At 44.7% G+C, this 22995-nt stretch overlaps 1 protein-coding gene across 8 annotated transcripts in view; it reads right to left on the bottom strand.

Moving 5' to 3' along the window:
• LOC144761592 (monocarboxylate transporter 10-like) overlaps positions 1-22995 on the bottom strand; it is a 1000737-nt gene that overhangs the window by 268162 nt on the left and 709580 nt on the right. For 7 of the 8 annotated variants that reach the window (XM_078646885.1, XM_078646883.1, XM_078646884.1 and 4 more), the window contains 2 exons: positions 5222-5425; positions 1608-1810 (listed from right to left, as the gene is read on the bottom strand). In XM_078646885.1, coding sequence (XP_078503011.1) covers positions 1608-1810; positions 5222-5425 — 407 coding nt within the window. Of the gene's footprint in view, positions 1-1607; positions 1811-5221; positions 5426-22995 lie in introns of those variants that run through there. The other variant, XM_078646891.1, reaches the window with a different exon arrangement.

Here is a 22995-nt window from a genome sequence, read left to right as displayed (position 1 = left end):
AAAATCAAGAAATAATGTGTTATTAAAATAACCCAGGACACTAGCACTGCTGGAGGACAGAAAGCCAGCAAAATGCAAGAGCACAACACCTGCTAGAAACAAAAGGCTTGCAGAAAGATTAACAGAGCAGAAGCCCAAACAGGAATATCCAGGTAAGTATTTATTCACTGCCTAAGACAAGAAGCACAGTGCAACTGTCTCCCAAAGAAGATCTTTTCAGATCTGGGCTTCATACATCTTCAATGTGGTGGCAAAGTCTAATATTTCCAATACATTAAATACGCTTAGAGTTGGTTTTTGGCCAGCTCCTTACTCATGATTGCATGGCTTTATTGTCTATCTCAAATCACTGGTACTAATTTAGCTGCATTCCTCACTATTCTATGTTTGTCATTCACAGGGGCATTTAAGTCTCACAGTGTTCTGACAGGATGAGGAATCCTTCCACTGTCCACTTTGCTGTGCAGTGTGTCAGTGGCACTGTTTTCTTTCACTTCCTCCCTGCTCCCCCTCCTCACTATCCTCCACTCTTCCCACCTCACCCGCACCTAGCATCTTCTTCCTTCTGCAACTCCCCCTATTTAATTTTTTTTGCCATCTTCTTTGTGCGGCCATTTAAAATTATTCCATTCCTAGATGGCTGCTTGCTTGCACATGTGCTGTGCAGTGGGTATCTCTGAATGAGTTTGCTTTGTTCAAACAAATCCAAATCAAAGCTGGTTTCTGTGGAAGCAGGCGTAAATATGATGGCCATTTTCGACTGGGATGTGTTAAAATAAAATAAAATGCATAAAAAAATGCCTGCCCTGGATGTGTGCCCATCTTTGGTGGTCATCTTTTGATGCATTTTGTAATATTTAGCAAAATACTATTACAAGATGACCACTGCAGATGCACACGACAGCCATTCTTAATATTATCTGTATGTTCGCATCCACCGTGCCCATCTTGGAACACCATTTAATTTTTAAAAAATCCATTCATAGATGGCTGCTGTGGATGTGTGAACATCTGAGGCAGCCATTGTTTCATGCCTTTTGTTTTACTTTAACATAATGTGTTTCAAGAAGACCACTGTGGATGAGCACACACTTGCTGCAACTACCTTTGATGGCAAGTAGAATTGGCAAAAAACAAAAAGTTTCACAGCTGAGTCCTACTGACTTTCCTATTGCTTGTTTCTTTAAGGATGCCAGCAGGTTCCAGTCTTCAGATTGTGGACACACCCTATGATGTAACAACGGGGATCAGTAAGAGATGAGCAGCAAATGTTTCCAGTTATAATATTTGTCCTTTGCACACCCTTTCATCCTTTAGGCAGAAAATGAAACAAATCTCTTTCCCTTCTCTAACTGTCTGTGTTTCTCCAGAGCTCCTCTTTTACAGCCTCCAATGTTGGTCTTTAATGTGGTATAGTTTTTAACTTGTTGTTTTTGCGTTGTGCATGCACACTGCATGAAAGATAACACTCAAGAAAAAATATATCTCAAATTCCACTCATTTAGGTAAATTCAGGGTTTTATACGATGTTCTGGGGATTTGCTCTAACGTGCAATCTTTTTAACATTCAAAACAAAACCAAACAGTGTGGGCAAAAGCTATTTTACCTCGTGGGTCGGATTCGTTGACTCAAACGGTAATAGTTCCTGTGTTTCCTCGCAATAGGGAATGTTGATGAGGGTTGTGCCGCTTTGTTTTGTATTTCTCTTCAGACAGGGAAGTATGGCAAGAACAAACGAAGCAATAATACTGCAAACACCAGGAACTATGAAGCCAATATCGTAACTACCTGTCATGTCATGTATCCAACCTATGTCCAATAGGAAAAAACCTACAATTATTCATTATCAACATATAGCAATAATATCTCTAATATGTTAGTGACAATTATCTTGAAAACATTTTTACATGTAAGGGCATAGCATACCTACCACAGAAATAAATATAATACTGGCCTTATCACCGGCACAGCATCTGAGCAAAGAATGTGAATAATGTTTTTCGGTAAATAATCTAATGAATTATCGCAAAATGTTAAGCCTGTACTAATCAATCTCTTATATGGAGAATATTTATATTGCCATGAGATGTAAATAGCCAGAGGGCTGTGTGTCTTTTTTCTTTAAAAAAGACTGCTTTTAATTTCTACGCCAGCAAATAATAAGTTTAGAGTTTGGCATATTGGCATGTGAATGCCACATGGGTGGAAGTTATAATAGTCTCACAAGAGTAAGGAAATGGGAACGAAGTTACAATTTGATCTATATTTCCTACCTCCGCTTGTGTTGAGGGGTATCATACAGCAGTGATTATTGGTGTAAGAGTGAAAGACTGATCCAAGTCTATGCAATCAAGAAATGATGTGTTGGCAGTGGCAACTGGTGACATTTGAAAGTGGCAGGGTGTAAAAGTTCAGGATGAGTGACGTGAGATAAAAGTTTAGGATAAGTGATATGTGGAGAGCGAGCGAGCGAGCCCAACCACTATTTGTGAAAGAAATTGCGGGTAAATGGTGCCTTTTCAAGCAAATTTGAGAAAGCCAGAAGGTTAATGAGGCAATTGTGAAGTGTAGTTAAGACATCAATAAAGAAATGTCATATTATAATGATGCAGGTAGCTGCTTATTCAGTATAACGACAGAACCTCATAACAGTCTTTGAGATAACAATGTTGAGTACCTCACAGACTTCCTTATTTATTATTATAACTTTACAAATGAAATCTAATGAGGAAATACAAGTTATTCTAATCTATTAATATTGAGTACACAGTTCCCTGCCTCAAATTGATACTGATTCGACGCCCCCAACCATCATGTAGACTGCAGCACAAACATCGCCCTTAACTACCATGTAAAAACAATATTGCATCAGTCTCCTTACCATAAACTGTGGGGTTGTGTTGTGGTGGTGCAAGAGTAGCAAAGGAGGTTGGGTTCTGTACCCTCTTGGTCTATACCCAAAAATTAGGTAAAGTATGCCAGGCTTTACAAGATGCTTAAAAGACAAATATTACATAATTGATAGTGGCTAACAAACACACAAATTATAAGCCAAAGCCAAGCGCAGCCTGCGAAAATCATTTTAGGTGAAAAAGGGGTCCTTTGGATCCCGAGTTTTAGTTTTGGCAAATCAATGGCAGGCATTGGCAGAAGTGCTGGTCACTATAACTCACTATGATTTGAAAAATTGGAGGATTTTCCGATTTGGGAATGTGAAGAGAAAGGCTGTGGACACATGTCTAACGCAATAAAATATAAATAGCTACTAATAAACTGTACAAATAGTTCAAAATATATGAGCCGTTTGGGAGAACAAATGAAGCACTTTTTGGTATTTCTCAAGTGCAATTTAAGCCTAATTTTCAAACGTTTGTATGATTTATAATTTTATCAGTGGAACTTACTGCACAATTGTCTGTGCAAATGTTGGGGCGATTGCTATAGAAATGAGCTATATGTTAATGATAGTGCGCTATGCTACCGCAGCATAATTTGGTAAACTATTTGGTGGTGCATTTAGGTCACACTGACAGACATTCTCATACGTAATTGGATGTAGCTGTTGCAAATCTGCAACTTTTGTCCTTTGTGCACTGCTACCCTTGTATTTTTCACAATCCCTATGACTTCAGTCAGGCACACATTGATGACAGCATCCCCATTCTGAAAATTGTTTTAGCACTACTGCAGCCTTCAATCATGGTAGACCAGATCAATAGACCTTCACCCAATATCTGCCCACGCACTTCCTGGGCACAAGGCCAGGGTCCTAATCGTAAGTGCACTTTCAGCAACCTCACTTCAGCCCAAGAATAGAAGCTCATCTGCTCAGTGCAAGGTGAAGAGGGGGGGTCCTAACTGCTGATTTTATCTACAAGGTGTAAATTCCCATTGTTGCCTGATGTGTGTGCTTAAGGACAGATGTATCTGACTTCCTATTCCTCTTTTTCAGATTCCTACAGCTTAATATTCGACCTACACTTTTATGTGGTTTTTATGTGCTTATACACACTATTTATGAATGTAGCATTAGGTGTCTTAGAATTTTGTTTGCGGTTTTGGCGTTATGTCTACTCAGCCCATGGTTTGCATAGTTACTAGGTGTCAATGTATGTCTGTCCCATGACATATTCTAACGTCTGTTTTATGTGATCAGTATCGGTACAGAAACATGCGCACGTCATAGGCTTATTTGTACCCATGCATATTTGTCCGAACATAGTTTTACACTTGTGAACTGGTGCCTAACTCATTGAATGCAACACTGGCACGTTTTTGCCAGTTTCTAAAGAAAGCAGTTCATAGGAGCACACCGTCTTGCAACTACTCTTTGGGGCTGATTCACAAATGTCATTTAGAAATTATAAAAGCCGAGCATCCTAGATTCCCTCTTATGTTTTAGGAACATATTTTCCTTCTGGAGATTCACAAAAATCTCACAGCTTACTTGTGGAAGTAGATGCAACTCAGGAATTTTGCTAATTACTGTAGTTGTCCTAAATTTACTCCCTCTGCTTGCTTGAATAGGGGGCAACTCACAAGAGTCAGTGATGAGAAAAGTGCAATTTCCCCGTTTACCTTTTTCCTCCACTAGGAAAATATGTTTTCTAATGACTAGAACAGGTGCCCATCTTAACAGTGAAATTACTACAAAAAAGACGTGTGATACTGACAGATTTCCAACAGTAGTGAGCAGGGAAATCCTCAGAGATGGATCAAATCCTCAAATGCTGAGTTTATATTTCAGGATTTTAGATTTAAGAACAGAGATCAAAGTACTTGATGCTGACTGTAAAAGTAATTTACGATCACAAAAACAGCTTTGTGAATGTGTCCCTCTCTTAATGATATCTGATGGTGTCTGCTTGCTTTAACTTAGAATAAAGCAAGGGCATTGTTTTACCTTACAATATCATTTGTAGGTATGCGAGCACAAGATGTAGAAGTAATTTGGACAAAGTTAATAGTATTAAGTTTAGATCGTTAATTTGTAATTTATGAATTAGCAATAATATACAAAAATAAAAATAAAAACTAACCTGAATATTTACTAAACGTTTTCTTTGATATTTAAGTATGGATCAAGAGAATACACATCTATAGAAAACACTGTTCAGATCTGACAGGGAAGTAAGTGTGTTTGAACAATACTAAAACTTTCAGAGAACTGAAGTTAAAAAACGAATAGCCCACCTGCAAACAGTGATTTTAATAACTTACCAGCAAAGGGTGGCCCGAGACAGCTGACGGCGTTAACAGCCATCATAAATCCCCAAGCAACAGGCATTCTCTCAGCTCCCATTAGGTCAAAGGTCAGAACAGGTAGCAGAACATAGTTTCCCGAATCTGCTAGTCCCAAGAAAAAGGCAAATGTAATCAGGGAGGCAAAATTCTTGCAAGCAGGAACAATCAAATATAGGAGCCCTGGAAAAGAAAAGAAACATCACATTTACTAATGCGTAGCTCTTTAGAATGCACAGCTTATAACTGACACGAAAAAATCAGTAAAATGGGAGACAAAGCTCGGGAACCCAGCTCACAGGTTCCTTCGCACTGTCAGCGCTAGGAAATCTCTAGCTGATAGAGGGGGCTAATTGCTTATGCACTTTGGAAGGTAAAAGGCACTAGTCTCAGACATGTGCATCTCCACATAAGGATGTGATGAAAGATGTCATGAGCGCCCCTGGAAGTCTCTTCTATTCCTAAAATTGTAGCCTGGTCGGGTATAATAAACCTCTGGGGTGTATCATGAAGAGATGTGCTGGCTCCTGTTTTTATAGTCTGGTTGTCAGTGCAGCTGTCACCAGAACTATTATGTGAGCATCACTAGAGAGGGGCTTTGGGTCCACCGACGCGGAAGGAGCCAGGAGTGCATGTTTTGATTGGGAAAAAATTCATCAAAAATAAGTGCTTGTCCTTCAGGCTGCTGTGATCAATTTGCTTATTTATCCAGCTGGCTGAGCCTGAATTTTCAAGGGCACACACAACAGTGTAATGCTGCCTTAGATAGCAAGATCATTTATGGTGTTTGTCCTTCTCTAGCAGCAGCACAGATGGGAGCAATGCAGTAATTAACCTACATAAAGTATTAGGTCTAGCTTGACAGTGAAACTGTCATCTGAACTTTTCACCTAAACTAATATTATTCTACCTCTCTTTGATTCCACACAAATACATATTATTGCCCTTGCTATTTACTTGTAATGCTTCATATTACCATACAAGCACAAGGAGATGATGGATGGAGCGCTGAAACGGTTCAGACACTCACCACCAGCCACAGATCAGGGTTGAATTCATCATCATTCTTAGCTCACTTCGCCACTTTAGTTCAGACCCAGCTATATGCAAATCAGTCTTGACCCTGTGCCTCATGGGAGCAGTCCAGCCCGAACTGCCAAGCCAGGTCTTCCCTGAACCGGAAACAAGCATCCTGGGACCGGTTTCTGGCTAACACCCTTCATCAGCCAGGCTAGCTTGAATCCAGTAGCAAAGTGAGCAAGGGACCCATGTCTGGGCATACCCTGCCAACTTAGGGGGAACAAAGCAAACACAAGGAGATGATGGGCAGAGTGCTGAAACTTTTCAGACACTCACCCCCAGTCACAGATCTGGGTTGAATCCATCATCATGCTTTAGCTCACTTCGCCACCTCAGTTCAGACCCAGCTATATGCAAATCAGTCTTGACCCTGTGCCTCATGGGAACAGTCCAGCCCAAACTGCCGAGTCAGGTTTTCCCTGAACTGAAATAAGCATCCTGGGACCGGTTTATGTGTAACACCCGTCACCAGCCAGGCTAGCCTGAATCTAGTGGCAAAGTGAGCAAGGGACCCACTTCTGGGAATACCCTGCCAACTTAGTGCAGTATCAAGACTGATTTGTATATGGCTGGGTCCAAACTGGAGTGGCATTGTGGCATGGTGAGCAAAAAAATTATGAATTTAGGCCCAGATCTCTGTACTGGGGTGAATGTATGACATTGTTCTGCATTTTGTCCATCCATTGTCCTTTTTGCCACCCCGAGTGGGACGGGTATGTCCAGATGTTGGTCCTGTGCTCTCCATGCCATTGAAGTCAAGCTATCCTGGCTGATGAGGGCTGAAAGCCCGAAACCGGTCCTAGGATGCTTGTTTCCAGTCCAGGGAAGACCTGGCCTGGCAGTTCGGGCTGGACTATTCCCATTGGGCGCAGGGTCAAGACTGATTTGCATATGCTGGGTCCAAACTGGAATGGCATGGTGAGCAAAACAACAATGGAGTTAGGCGTACCTGTCCCACTCGGGGTGACAAATGCAAAAAGAACAATTGATGGACAGAATGCAGAACAATGTCATACATTCATCCCAGTACAGAGATCTGCACCTACATCCATCGTTTTTTTGCTCACCATGCCATTCCAGTTTGGACCCTGTCATATGCAACTCAGTCTTGACCCTGCACCCAATTGTTTCACAGTCCACGTGCTTTACTGTTTTGGACAGCCAGAGATTTATTGATATATCTAAAAAGTAAAAAAGAGCTCATTCTCTGAACTTAGTTGAGTTTGGTGTGTGTGTGTGTGTTCCTTTCCTTTGATGATTAATGTAATATCCATGAAACGTATTAAGTACAGTTAAACTAAGTATACGTGACTCCCGACAGAACCATTGTTTTTCTCTTGCATCCCTACCCAGGTTCTGAGGGTTACTGGGTTACCCCATTATCTTTAATGTCGAATGTTGTATAGATATAATAATTCAACCCATCAAAAGCTTCTAATTTAGAAAGATGGGCTTCATACAGGAGAGTAATTTACATGTAGCTGGAGAACTACTGGTAGCTCAATTGTGACTCGTTGAAAAAGCTTGCTCTATACAATAAAAATGTTGGCTGACTGCATCAACAAAGCAGTCTTGAGTAATGCACTATAATGCACTAAGAGCAAAATGACTTTTTACAGTAAGAAGCTCCAGACCTGACGCAAGGCGTTACACATACATACTATTGATATAGCTACCAGTGAAGACATCAATCTCTATTGTAGCTGCCAATGATGTAAATCCAACTGAGCTAGTGAGCTGGAAATTGGACCAGGATCACAACGTGAAAGCTGGTAATCAGGTATTACATATTAGTCCAGAACACATATTATGCGAAACTAAGATTAATGACATTCATGTCTGTTCTTTGGAATTAATGGCCCATCCTCCTTCTGGTCACCCATTTCATTGTGAACCATGCAGTAAAAATGTTTATAGTTCATTTACTACAACACAACTGCATCCAGTCCTTCATTTGACTGCCCAAATGATCAAGTCATAATGCAATAAAATCACTATGGTTATACAAGTTGTAATACATTTCCCCACCTTCTGATTCATTGCAACTTTTATGTATTTCACAATATTTGGTGCTCATTAAAAGTGCAGGAGTGCTAATTTTGAAGACATTTTTTTACATCACGATTCCTCATTACCTGTTTAGTATCAGACCATTCTGAACAGGAACTTAGTAACACGACCAGTGCCTAGCCAGCACACATATTGCATGCCAACATGTATAATGTTATGCTATTTCTCATAAATGCCTGGTTGCAGTCAGATCTTTCAAATGGCAGAGGGCCTGCGTGGACCTGAGTCACACAGTGAACCCAAGCTTTCCAACCAGCAACTGGGGACTGGGATTTATGGATACTGTACTATTAAACCACAATATTAAACCATATGCAGTAGACACCTCAAATGGTTCTGGAATCATAGTGACAACCTTCAGCCAAAGGGACACATTCCAAATAACTAGCATACAAGGGGGAAACCTGTGCGTCACTGACATTGGAAACGGGGAATAATGGCTCCATAAACTAACAGAAAAGGACATGGTCAGTGCAGGCCTACCACTAGATGAAGTACTTCTTCGAGCTTCATGGGAAGTTGATCTCTTATGTCTGTCACAACCAGTGGCCCTCGAGTTCTTATGGATCTGGGGCAGTCTCAGTTTCTCGACTGGTCCTTTTACAAAGGCCCAGATATTTCTGTCTTGCTCTTGGCAATGAGGATTCATCTTCCCTAATACCAACTAAGCAGTGATCTTCTCAACGGGGCTGAGCACCAGGGCTTCTACTGTGGCATAGCCTTGGTCTTGCTAATGGTGGAAGGAACAATTTGCAAAGTCATCTTCTGGTCAGACATCTTTCACAGATGAAGCTGCAAAACGTCTTCATAAACCTGACTGATTAAAAGTGAACTGCAAGTGGAAGGTATATGAAGACATTCAGGAAGTCAACACAAAGAGAACTTAACTGTAGTCGTAATTTCATCCTCGAGGTATATACAAAGCATTAACACACTCGAAAGCAGCGTGAAACAGTCATACTAGATACATAAACCCACAAGCATGGGGGTGAAGGAGCTATGGGATAGAGAAGAGCTTTCATGAGAGGATCAGGATTATTTCACACAGAGATGCTAATTAAGAGGATTGTGTTGCTGCACTTTGTAATAATCCGCTACTAAATGTCAGTGTCCCCGTAGCTTGATGATGCAGCAATTACCTGCCCCATATGGAACTATGAGCCACTAGTAATTAGAGTCTATGGATGAAGGTACACCGTCAGTTTACCCCCAAACCCCACCCCCCATTTTTGTTGGAGCAACAAAAATGAAGTACCATGAGTGGACTTGACAATTAGTAAATCCGCTCCGAGAAAATAGCACGCTAAAACAGACTAAAAAGGAAAGAGGCAAGATAGTACAGCTATTCACACAGTGATATCGAGGGAATTAAACCATGAAATCACGAAAGTGAGATAAATCCACTTTTATTTACCTTTATGAACTGCTGGGAAATTGCAGCAGTGGTAAACAGGTGTCCCTGCGCCTACAGAAGTCCAAAAGTAAGGTAACAGTGTATAATGCTATCACTAGTGACAGGCATGCGCTATATAAATAACAATAACAGTGGGAGGTGTAGAGAGGAGGCTGTTTTGGGTAGGCTTGTTGTGAGGAAAAAACAGAATAACACAAACGTAATCGAGAAAATACGAACCTGTATTATCGACAGGCTTACACAAAGTATACAGAGAATGCAGGGCTCAGGACACACGACCATCTTGGCCCTCGGCAGCACTCTACCAAGGCAGTGTGGTGTACAGCCTAGGAGTTGGGAGTATGCTCTGACACTTGTCTACGTGCAAACATATGGTTTATTGCTGCTACATGCTCAGTGAACTTTGGGTGCTGGTGTCAGTTTGTGGACATGTAGCATGGACGTCCAAATGTATCGAGGATTGTGGGACACCGAGTACATGCAAAGTGGAGGTGTGGAAGGCTATTGCAATGAAGGGCAACGTGGACATTATGTGCCAGGCCCTGCACTTTCCAGGGTCCCACCACCAGCAACATTTATTTATATATGTTTAATTACAAACAAGCCTTTAATCTTCATGAATAATGAAGCAGCTTGTGAAGCCACACCACAAAATGTCGCAAGATGTCATTTCTATTTTCATGAAGTCCATTTTTCTAATACCTAGAAGTAGGTATTCCTTACCTAGCCAAAACTGAAGAAGCATCCTAATTTCGGCCACACCCTATGTGAGGTAGAGTGAGAAGAGGGTTGAGAAGTAGGATTCGCAGAAGCAATATATAATTGAGGTGTAGAAGAGGTCGTGGCACTATTAGGAGAATAATACCAGGTCAAAGACAGTACTGCAGATGAGTGGGCAGAGCGCCAAGGGGCAATATAACGAACCAGACCTTTAAGAAAAGACTTAGGTTCCTACAGATAAAAAGGAGGCTCTTAGTTTTCAAGGTCTTTAAGCCTGACCAATGAAGCATCGTCTGGGACTGTCCAAAGCCCCACTAAACTGGGCAACAGTTATAAATATTATTTGGAGATGGCATACACAGGCGGTTTACCTATCTTTAGTGCAGCAGGTGCAGTGGCATTGGGCAGTAGATCAACAGGTCCACTGCAACCTAACTAGGCAGATTTCTTTACAAAGCATAAGAGAACAATAAATGAGGTACAGCTCTACTTTGATGACTGCGATTACCAAGTCAGAAAAAGCCCTTACCCATATATAGGTATTGAAAATATCATTATTTAGGATGGTAGGGGGATAATATCTCATTTACCATTAAAAATGTCCTCCTATTTTAGTCCTCTAAGGGTAGCTCTAAATATATTAACGCCGGGCTTTGAGCCCCAGACAGTTTTAACCTGATTCATCTATCAACTTTTGTGATCCCTATTTATTTATCCCATGCTCATACTTAATGGTAGAGTCCACCCAAAACGTAATCGCTGCTTTGGGTGCGGGAAAAAAAGCCCAATGATGAAGCATGAAGAAAAGTATGGGTGAGGGATGTTTTCCTAACTGGGGATCTCCGGCATCCAAGTAGAGCTATACCTCATGTTTTTCTCTTACACTCACTAATTGATGTGCGTTTTGTATATTGTATTAGGAAGGAAGGATTATTAAGCTCTAGTATAACTCTCAACTCTTCCATGATTTTTAGGTCTCGCCTGCCGATGCGCTTGCGCATTCAAGCTGGCGAGACTATAGGGGCTTTCCCAGAGTTTAACCAGACTGGCGATTTGGGGCCAGATGTAGGTAGGCCAATACCGGTCGGTAACGGCCGAAAATCGGTATTTTCGGCCGTTACCGACCGGTATTGAGCATTTGGGATGTAGGAGACCAAAAATCGTCCGATTCGGTAAATTTACCGAATCGGTAAAGTTACCGAATCGGTAAACATTCCGAATCGGATAATTTACCGAATCGGTAAATTATCCGAATCGCAACGGTTTGCGAATCGGTAAATTTACCGAATTGGTAAATTTACCGAATCGGTAAAATACCGAATCGGTAAATAAGAAGTGGTAAAATTGAATTATGAGATGTAGGTAAGCTCTTAAATACCGAATTTGCTTCAAATTTGGTATTTAAGAGTCGGTATTTACCATGGATTGAAATCAGGTGGTAACCAGGTGCAACCTATAAAAATTGAACCAAAATGCAATTCTTCTTGCACAATGGCGGCATTTTATGTCATTGCAAGACGGCTACGGCTACAGGAGGAAGGAGAGAGGGAATGGCAGAGAGAGGAGCAGGTCTACAGACAGAGGATCACCCTGTTCATGCTCACAGAGGCAGAGATACTCCAGAGGTACAGGTTGGCCCCAGACACCATCTTGGACCTCATCAGGGACCTCCAACCACTGTTGGAGCACATTACCCCAAGGGCACACGCTATTCCACCCCACGTGCAGGTGCTGTGCAGCCTACACCTGCTTGCGTCTGGGAGCTACCAGAGTGTGGTTGCTGCGGTAGGTGGGGTGACCCAGAGCAGCCTGTCAAGGTTTTTCCACAAATTCCTTGACATCATGTTACAGAGGATGGACCATTATATATCATTTCCTGCAACCCATGCTGAACTGGTCCAAACAAAATCTGACTTTTACCAGATGGCGCGATTCCCCAATATAATTGGCTGCATTGATGGCACGCACATTCCGATTTGTCCCCCTGCTGCCACGGAATATATATACAGGAATAGGAAGTCCACCCACACCATCAATGTGCAGGTGATTTGCAATGCAAAGTGCGCCATCACTGACCTTGTGGCAAAACTCCCTGGGAGTACCCACGACTCCTATATATTTCAAAACAGCGGCATCTATGCACGGCTGACTGCAGGGGAATTTGGTGAAGGATACCTCCTAGGTAAGACACAGTGTGCGACCCCTTCAACACCTATTGCAGTAAGAAGTACATGTATGCATGTGAGTAATGTATTCCCATTTCCTTCTAGGAGACAGTGCATATGCCCTCCGCTCCTTCATACTCACCCCCTACCTCAACCCCTCAACACCCAGCCAAAGGAGATATAACCGGGCCCACAAGAGCACAAGAAATGTTGTGGAGCGTACCTTTGGGATCTGGAAAAGCAGGTACAGGTGCTTGCACAAGAGTGGAGGTGCCCAGCAGTATACCCCCATCACCTGCTGTAAGATCATTGCTGCCTGTGCTATGTTGCACAACCTTGCTGTGAAGACGGGCACTGAGGTGGAGTTGTCAGACTTTGAGGATCATGACGACGAGATTGCTGTGCCTGAAACACAACCTGCTGGAGTGTCAACACCAAGTGATGGCAGATACAGACGTGAGGATGTGACACGCAACTATTTCTGAGTAAGTACTGAGACAAACACAGATGTAGAATGCAAGAAAACTGCTTTAATTTTGGAATGATCTCGGTATTTTAAACAACAAAAGTGCACCAGAAAGCATTACACTACAATGCTCACAGTGAGTCAACAGACACAGACAGGTGTTGTAAGCACCCACCATAGTTTAATATTGTCACTATGCAGGTATCCAAGGCACAAATGTGCAACACAAACTTTTAACTTTCAAATTTGAATGTCCAGGGTCACTAGCCCATACTATTAACTGTTCATTTGCGTCCACGCTTAGCACTGCCAGATGTTTGTGGGTCACTTTGTTCGCTGGGCATTTGGCCTGTAGCCTCACCTTGTCGCCTGCTACTCCTCCTTGTTTCTACAACAAGTGGGCTTACCATGCTGCTCCTACTTGTGCTCCATTCACTCTCTGGCACATCAACAGCAGCAGTTTGTGCTGTTTGCGCATTTAATAGCGCCTCGAGAGCACCGGTCATTCCGGCTATGCCCCTTGTCAGATGATTGCTGTTTTGTGTCAAGACCTCCTGACTGTTCATGCTTCGCCTGCATAGCAGGGATGTGGCTGTGGCAAGGCGGTGAATAGCTTTGTTTGTTTGCTGTGCACGCTGCTTCTCCCTGCGCCTTGATGCTATTTCTGTGTCCAGTTTGGTGCACAGTAGCTGCACTGATTGTGTCATCTCATGTATCCCTGTAGCCATGTTCTTGTTTACTTCCACCAGTTTCCTGATGCCTTTTCCAATGTCTTGCATATTGATATTGAGGTTGCGCATTTGTCGTTGACAGGACATGATGCCCTTTCCCTGCATCCTCTGAATCTTGACCATGGTTCCCTCCAGGCCTTGGAAGACACTGGACCCCTCCCCCCGCGTCTTGTGCTAGTAGGGACAGGCTCTGCGCTGGACTGCGGTGTGGCAGAGATATCACTCCAGGCAAGGTTTGTGGGTCTTCAAGCACCATTTCACCGGCAGCTGTCTCCATTGCTATCAGTGGGGGAACAACATGCCTCCTGCTTGGTTGTGCTGCAGGTGTTTGAACATCCAGTGATGCTGGCATATCAGGTGAAGACATTAACAGAGGGGACTGTGAACGTGGTGGGGATGCCTGCAATTCCTGAGTGATTTCAGTGTCTTGGGAAGCTGGCTGGCCACACGGTACACCTGTGTCCTGTGATGCACTGGGACCTGGCTCCTGACTTTCATCCCTCTCGGGTGCCGTGCCTTCTGTCTCCTGTGACTGCCTTCTGGATGTGTGACCTGTGGACATATGAGCGTATATTAGCTAGGCGCAAATGTCTCACAGCCACTACAATTACATTTTTTGCAATTGCACAATTTAAATGTTGCCTGCCTTTCATTATGTCTACATTTATTTGCCTAACTTGGTTACTGTGCTGTATGACATGGTCTTTCATTAACAAACTACATGTACCATGATGCATTGCTACTGTTTGGTGCTGGCACACTGGGACTGGGGTAACTTAGCTTCAAGGGGTGAGGGAAGGCTGAGGGTGTGAGGGGGATTTCTGTGCATGCATCTTACCTTTGGAACTTGCTGCTTTGGCAGAGCTGTCCACTTCTCCCAGTCCGCAGACGCTTTCAGGCTCTAAGGTTGTGGCCACCATCTCCTCCAGGTCAGTGAGGGGGGGTGCTGTGTTCTTTCCTCCACCAGTTAGTGATGCCTGCTTGTGGTGGTCTGCTAACTTTTTTTTTGTGAGGCTCCTCAGGTCATAGAACCTCTTTTTTAAATCCTCTGTGACTCTGGTGGTCACTCCCACAACATTGACTTTGTCGAGTATTTCATGCCAAATCTTCCTTTTTGCAGATTCAGCCACAGAAAGGGACTGCCTTCCAAAAAGTTTGTGGTGCACCTTTACCACCTCCTCCACAAGGACCTGTAGCTCCATGTTGCTGAATTTCAGCTTTCTCTTTCTCTCTGTCTGCTGTGTCCTTGCTGCTTGCCATTTTTAAGGTTTTAAACTGCACAAACTCTTTCTGCTGCTGCTCCCAGTCTCTCTGCTCCAACTGCCTCTCCAGAACCTTCTAATTAGTTGCAACTGCCTGTGTAGCCACTTCCTGGTAGGGAGGGGGAGGGTGGTAGCACCTGATTGGCTGTTTTCTTAAGTTTCACTTTTGCTTGCTTTCCGATTCGGAATTTACCGATTCGGTATTTACCGATTCGGTATTTACCGAATCGGTATTTCCCATTCATTCCTATGGGCCAAAAGGCCCATAGGAATGAATGGGAAATACCGATTCGGTAATTACCGATTCGGAAAAATCCGAAAGTCCGATACCGAATTTTACCGATTCGGTAAAAATTACCGATTTTTTCCCTACATCTCATTTACGGTAAAATTCGGTATTTAAGAATCGGTAAATGACATTTACCTACATCTGGCCCTTGATGCAGTGCTTGTGCGCTTTTAGCTCAATGCGCAAGCGCAATGAGTTAAAATGCGCATGCACAGCATCAAATCTCCAGCCATCGCCATCTGTTCCCCAGCTTAGTGCCGCCAGCACCTCCCCTCTCTCTCCCTGCACACAGCCTTACTCGCATTTCTCCTCCCCCTCCCCAGCCGCCAGCACCTCCCCTCTCTCTCCCCGCACACAGCCTTACTCGCATTTCTCCTCCCCCTCCCCAGCCGCCAGCACCTCCCCTCTCTCTCCCTGCACACACGCTCTGACTCAGTACTTTAAGTTTCACGGCCGCCAGGCCGTGTCTCCTTTTATTTTTTTCGGTCTCAGTATCCAGCTGCTTGTTTGAGTCTGGCTGGACATTCATCTTTATTAAAGAAAATAATTCCTACCGTGGGCCATTGTTGAAAGGGGTACGCCAAGAACTACCGTGGACTGCTACACACCGTAAGTGAAGTAAGTTAAAAGCTTTACACACTAAACAATGTTGAAAGCACTGCAACTACGTTACATTGCAAACGATGGGCCTAATTGCTCAAATGCTATTTCACAGATCTGTGCGCCTCTCCCAGCGAGGGACAAGTGACTAAAAATATAAATCTAAAGGAACGAAAATAACGAGCAGAAAACTCAGTTTTTCTTACTCACTGACCAGACTGGGTCACTGTGTTTTCTTCTGTCTCCCCCTCCCCAGCCGCCAGCACCTACCCTCTCTCTCCCCGCACACAGCCTTACTCGCATTTCTCCTTCCCCTCCCCAGCCGCCAGCACCTCCCCTCTCTCTCCCTGCACACATGCTCGGACTCAGCCATTTTATTTTAACTTGTTCTCTTCCCTTTTACCCTCCTCCGATTTCCCACCCACTCCATTCACGTGCAAACCTTTTCCTTCCTCCATTACTTTCGCCTACTCTCTTTCTGATCGTTTCTATCCCCCTGTCTCGTCTTTTTCAGTTTCTCTCGTCGCCCTCACCCCTCCTCCCCGTCTCGCCTGCAGCTGCACTTACTGCAAAACTGAGGACACCACAGGCTGCCTGCTCCCCCACCCCACATCCCTGCAGCTGCACTTACTGCAAAGCCGAGGACACCACAGCCTGCCTGCTCCCCACCCCACAACCCTGCAGCTGCACTTACTTCAGAGCCGAGGACACCGCAGGCTGCCTGCCCCCTGCAGCTACACTTGCTTCAGAGCTGGCGACATCACAGACTGCCTGCTCTCCACCCCTCAACCTAACAGCTACACTTACTTCCGAGCTGAGGACACCACAGGCTGCATGCTCCCCACCCCACACACCTGCAGCTGTACTTACTTCTGAGCCGAGTACACCACAGGCTGCCTGCTCCCCACCCCACACCCCTCCAGCTACACTTACTTCAGAGCCGAGGACACCACAGGCTGCCTGCTCTCCACCCCTCATCCTTGCAGCTACACTTACTTCCGAGCTGAGGACACAACAGGCTGCCTGCTCTTTGCAGCTGCACTTACTTCCGAGCTTAGGACACCACAGGATGCATGCTACCCGCACCCCTGCAGCTGATCCCTGGCATGTGTGAGTGATTAACTCAGCCATACCATTTTCTTTGCATTCTGTGTCTTGTAGCTTTAGTTACTGACTAAATTCGGGACTACAAGTACCAGAATCCAAAGTGACTTTGAGGACTGTGCGCACTGCTGACATTGCACCAGATATCTCAGAGGTAACCAAGCTTCTTATGTGTGCCAGTAATGGACGCACTAGGCACATTTCTTTCCTTTGTAACCTGGTGCTTTCAAATGTTATTTCTCGAAATGGAAACAACTCGAAACTACAGTATCCAGCATGCACAGACAAGCGGAATGGGTGGTTTATTCGTATCTGAAAATCGTTTACTGTAAAGTGAACATATTCTAAACATGTTTTGTAAAGAAGAGCCATGCTACACGTACTTCCAGTCATAACGACGCATTGCATTTATGCAAAACAGACCCATACAACGTACACTTGAAAACAGGCCTACTGTGACTTGCACCATATTAAGTATTAGTAGCTCATCAAGGTGTGTCTTTTCTAGCAGCCTGGTTTTAATGGGGGCAATTCAATCCTAAAAGTTCCTACAGCACCAGATGAGCTGCTTAGACCTGCCAGGAGACACTTTGGGGGCTGTCCTCTTTGCTAACGTGTTTCATTGACCTTCCTGTGTGTTGCTGGTTGGCTGCACCGATCAGGCACACCACCTTTACCCAGAGTTTAGGGTAGTGTGTTGGCTCTGCAGTAATGTCCTGCATGTTGGACATGTGCACTTATTTATTTAATCAATACCCCTGCAGTCTACTTATTGGCATACATCACCCTGGCCTGAATGCACGACTTCACGTAAATACATGTGCTGCAGGTCTCGCCTCAGCTCAATTAGACACACTTGGAGCGCTAAAAAGGCTGCCACAGATGCAACCACCCGAAAGAGCAAACCGTTGCTTTCTTTTAACAAGCTACAGAGTTAAAAGAAAATGCACGATCTTCCCTGGAGCAGTCATGTATTAAAAGCAGCCTTATTTGAAATTAACCGGACAATATTTATTCTAAAATACTATCCCAGTCACAATTGCTGGTTGTGGAGTGTTTGAACGCATGGTTTTATTTCTACCTGTAAGGGTGTAGCTGGGATGTCATTCTTAACTGTTTCCTGGCCCCCTTTATTTATTAAAGTGGGCAGTGTGTACATTTCATGGTTTGGCCTTTCTGTGTCGTGCTACAAATCAAGGAGAGTGAGACTGCGCTTCATGGGTGCCAACTGCTTTCATACATAGAGGTTGGTGGTTCCAGTGAGCACATGAAATAGGCGGAGTACCTCATTTTGTTAATTACTAGAAAATGATTGACTCACAAAGATTAGGCGGGGTTTACGCTCTTGTTGTCTGTTACCTCCTCAGGGGGAAATACTACATGTGCCTTGTTATATAAAGCCAGAGCCACTGGAATTGTGCTAATAGGCTTAACCTAATCCTGCTTCCGGGTTAGCTGCGTTATGTGGCATTCTGGGACGTTACGTTTCTCTTATGACATTTTAATATTCTTGGGTAGTGAGGCAATAGAGACACTAATCCTGCACCTTCAGAAAATATCATATCCTGCTGCGAGGGCTTAACGATTTGCTCAGCTAATGAGGGAGAGGGGCTTTAATGATTGGTATACTCCGTGGCACAAAGGCTGTAAAGCTTTTAAAACATCCCAACCACTGAGGATAATAACATCTTCTAAGTTAGTCAGGGAGAAAGAGAAAGACACATATTGGAATTTTGGAGCTAAAGTTGTATATAGTAGCTTTTGTTGGTCTTCTGTCACACTGTTGTTTTTAGGTCTCCCCACTCACCACTCTCCCCACTCACCGCTCTCCCCACTCACCGCTCTCCCCACTCTCACCTCTCCCCTCTCACCCCTCTCCCCCCTCTCACCACTCTCACCACTCTCCCCTCTCACCACTCTCCCCTCTCTCCCCTTTCACCACTCTCACCCCTCTCACCACTCTCCCCTCTACACTCTCACCACTCTCCCCTCTCACCACTCTCTCTCCCCTCTCACCACTCTCTCTCCCCTCTCACCACTCTCTTCTCTCCTTCCTCTCTCTCCTTACTCTCCCCTCTCCTCACTCTCCCCTCTCCTCTCTACCCTCTCCCCCCTTTCTCCTCACTCTACCGCACTCACTCTAACGCCCTCACGCCTTCACTCTACCGTCCTCACTCTACCACTCTACCGCCCTCACTCTACCACTCTACTGCCCTCACTCTACCACTCTACCACCCTCACTCTACCGCCTTCACTCTACCACTCTACCGCCCTCACCCTACCACTCTACCACCCTCACTCTACCGCCCTCACTCTACCACTCTACCGCCCTCACTCAACCGCCCTCACTCAACCACCCTCACTCTACCGCCCTCATTCTACCGCCCTCACTCTACCGCCCTCACTCACTCTACCGCCCTCACTCACTCTACCGCCCTCACTCACTCTACCGCTCTCACTCACTCTACCGCCCTCAATCACTCTATTGCCCTCACTCTATCTATCACCCTCCCTCTATCTATCTATCGCACTCACTCTATCTATTGCATCACCATAGCATCACTTAGCGCCACCACAGCATCACTCAGGGGCACCACAACATCACTATGCGCTACAACATCATCACTGAACGCCACAGCATCACTTGTCGCCAAAACAACATCACTCAGCGCCACCACAGCATCAATCTGTGCAACCATTCAACAACTGGTTCAAATATTTTCTGTCAATGTTTCAAGCTTTATTACAAATGTCATAAAAAGATGTTAAATGTTTTCACTTCTGTTCTTGTTAAAACATTGTGATTTGTCAGATCAATACATGTAAGACAGGGGAAAACAGAACATGTACCTTTACTAATGCTATAGATGTAACATTTGCTAACTTTATAACTATTGGCATTTCTAATAACAAAATGAATACTTTTATATTTTGAAAAACAAACAAAAATTAAAAAAATATTTACATTTTCCACACCAAAAGCTCAAACTTTTCTATTGCGAGACCTATTGCATTTCCAATGCTTGTTTTTTTACCAAACAATGGGAGGGAAGAGATAAGAGGGCGCACTTTTCATGTTTTCAATCGGGTCCATTCTACTCTTATTAAACGGCTAGGAAACACTGCAGCATGTTGCACTGCAGAAAAAAACAGGTTAATAATATTATTACTATTATTATTACTTTGTGTGTGTACCCCACAGGCAACTAATGTGATGATAAACTTCATGCCTGCGCTCTATAAAACGGAAATGGTAATTGGTACAATATGCTTTGCCACATCGAATGCACCTTCTGCAGTGTTCGTCCTGATGTACAGTCCTTTAGATATCAATTTTATTGGAGAAAGTCAGGTAAACTTTCAGTGGCTATTTTAAAGGAGCTTTAAATTAAATATACCAGGCCCGATTCACAAAGGTAAACTTAGATGTTTGGTCTACGTTTACAACTTTGGGAATTCACTAAGGGCATTTACGAGCACTATCTGTATGTCTGCGCTCAGGGCAGGCCAACCCTCACTAGTTTAGAGAAGGTGAAGAGCAGGGCCAGACTGGCCGTAGGCCGGTATTGGACATTTCCCCAGGAGGCTGGAAGGGTGGGGGCTGGTTTTGCAGAGGTAGGGTCCCTTTTTGTTAGAGGGGGGCGTTTTGTAGCAAGGCTGCAATATCGGCCCTCAGTAACAAAAGCAGCAGGAGAGCATTTCTAGTTGTACAGGGCAAGGCACTGCCTCACCAGGGGCTGCTCCGAAAAAATTACAGTGGCTGCTTTGGATTCTCAGTCAGGCCTTGGCGAACAGACTTAATTCTATGGCAGAACCGGAGGCTTCAGATTAGGCTGTATCTTTCTTCAATTTCCATATCCACATAAAAAACTACATTTCCCATGAACACAGGGAAAAAATAGAAATGAAGAAAGTCCAACAAAGACAGCTAATCCTGCGCGAGGACCTCTCATAACTTCCCCCTTGGATGCTCTGTCTCCCTCTTTCTTTGCTGCTCCAGCAGCATTGAGATGAGTGCCTTTTTGTTTCCTTCATATTTGTGATTGTTGGTATTTTGTGTTGTTTTTGTTTTAAGGGCAAGAGTTATTGTGGGGGATTGCCTTGTGTTAGCCATTGTAGTGGTAGCGCTGTGTTTTTTAATTTTAGACCGGCTGCAGGAGCGTTGTGCACACCTACGCGGCTGCAACGTTTCCTCTCAGGCTCTCTGCGCAGTGCGGCCTCCCACCGCTAGGGGACCGCGAGTCTATTGTCTCAGCACACTGATAATGCATCTACCACCCGCGGCGGCGAGTTGTCTGTTTCCGCGGTTCAGACGAATTTGCTGCGGCCGCGAGGGAAGATCCCTGTGTAGCGTTTGGGCATTGCCTATTTCAGAGAGCCCCTGCCTGGAGCCAGAACACCCGTGTTGCAGGTAAGCTCAGTATTACATCAGCAGGACCGGCCCAGGCAGGTGTCAGTCCCTCAGAATTGAGAGGGTGATTTTTTCTTTGGTCCCAAGCCTTTTACTGGCTTTAGAAATGCACGTCCTGTGTTATTACAAAGAGTAATTCCCTATGTTAACCCCTTTGAGTATTACCATTGCGCTTTGCCCAGTTGCCTCATGGAGTTTGAAGACTATTATGAGGAAGAGGAGGTCATGTACCTGCCAGTAGATGACCATACTTGTGGAGTCATGGACTCATCTATTCTCAAGGTGGTGTCCCAAGTGGTTGAGCCTTTGGAGAAGAAAACCGAGAAGTTACAGGCGCAATGCCTTTTACCCCTTGACCAGAGGGAAGATTTTTCGGGGCCTAGAACTCCCCCACCTCCAGGCCAGCCATCCAATTGCATAGCGGATCCCAAGCGCAAGCGTTCTGAGGACTTAGGAGTAGACACAGACGCCTTTGCGCGCCTTAAGAAGGCATTTATGGAAGCCAAGGCCTCCACCCCTCCCAGCAAGCCAGAGGAGGCTCTGGAGGGACCCTCTGGTGCTCCGGATGAGGTGACTACTTTGGACCCAGCTGAGTTCCCCCAGACCTCTGACAGAGATGGGGAGTCGGAGCGCCCATGGCACCCATCTAAACCTGCCACATCAATGTCTTCAGACCCAAACATAGACATCCTTAATCCGGATGACTTATTGCATCAGCGTTCATCGCAATGGGCTCCTGCCCCCAAGGTGGCAGCCTACATGGTGGCCAGACTGCGTAAGCCCCTGGACCAGGAGGTAAGGAGTTGCTTCCGCGCGGAGTGTCAGCGACTTACCCTAAAGGGTAAGGTCACAGTGACCCCCGAAATGGACCCGAAAATTTCCACTTTTTTAGCAAAATTCATTTGCGATCCTAATAAGGGTATTGACTGCTCGTGGAGAGCATGTCAGGATAAGCTATTAGACACATCTGGTCCCTTGGCAAAAATTCTGGATATGGGGGAAGATGCCAAGGCTTCGGTTACCCTGATATCACCAGATACCCTCTCCAGTTGGGCGCAGAGGGCTATCATCTTCTTGGGGAACGCCAATGTGGCGATCTCAACCAAACGGCGCAGGTCCATCCTTATAAAAATTGATCCTAAACTTGAGAAGTTGGCCACCTCAGAAGCGGGTCCAGTTGCGGAGGGCAACCGATTCGGAGACACCTTCGTAAAAGAGTTAGGCAAGTTTGTGAACACATTTAACTCTCTGGACAAAGCCCAAATGTCAATCAAGTGGATCTTCACCCCGCATGTTTTTGGCCTAGCCGGTCGTGGCAGGGGGTGCTCGGCGAGCCGTCCTTACAACAGAGCCGGCTGGGTGAGTACCATAGAGGACAATATCAGGACCCGGAAAAGTTTGAAAATTTCTATCCGACCAGGAACTTCCCCCGTCGCAGGGG

Source organism: Lissotriton helveticus, chromosome 6 (assembly GCF_964261635.1).
Source record: "Lissotriton helveticus chromosome 6, aLisHel1.1, whole genome shotgun sequence".
NCBI classification, from domain to species: domain Eukaryota; kingdom Metazoa; phylum Chordata; class Amphibia; order Caudata; family Salamandridae; genus Lissotriton; species Lissotriton helveticus.
The sequence above is the reverse complement of the archived record's forward strand: the minus strand, read 5'-3'. Positions and strand labels throughout refer to the sequence as shown.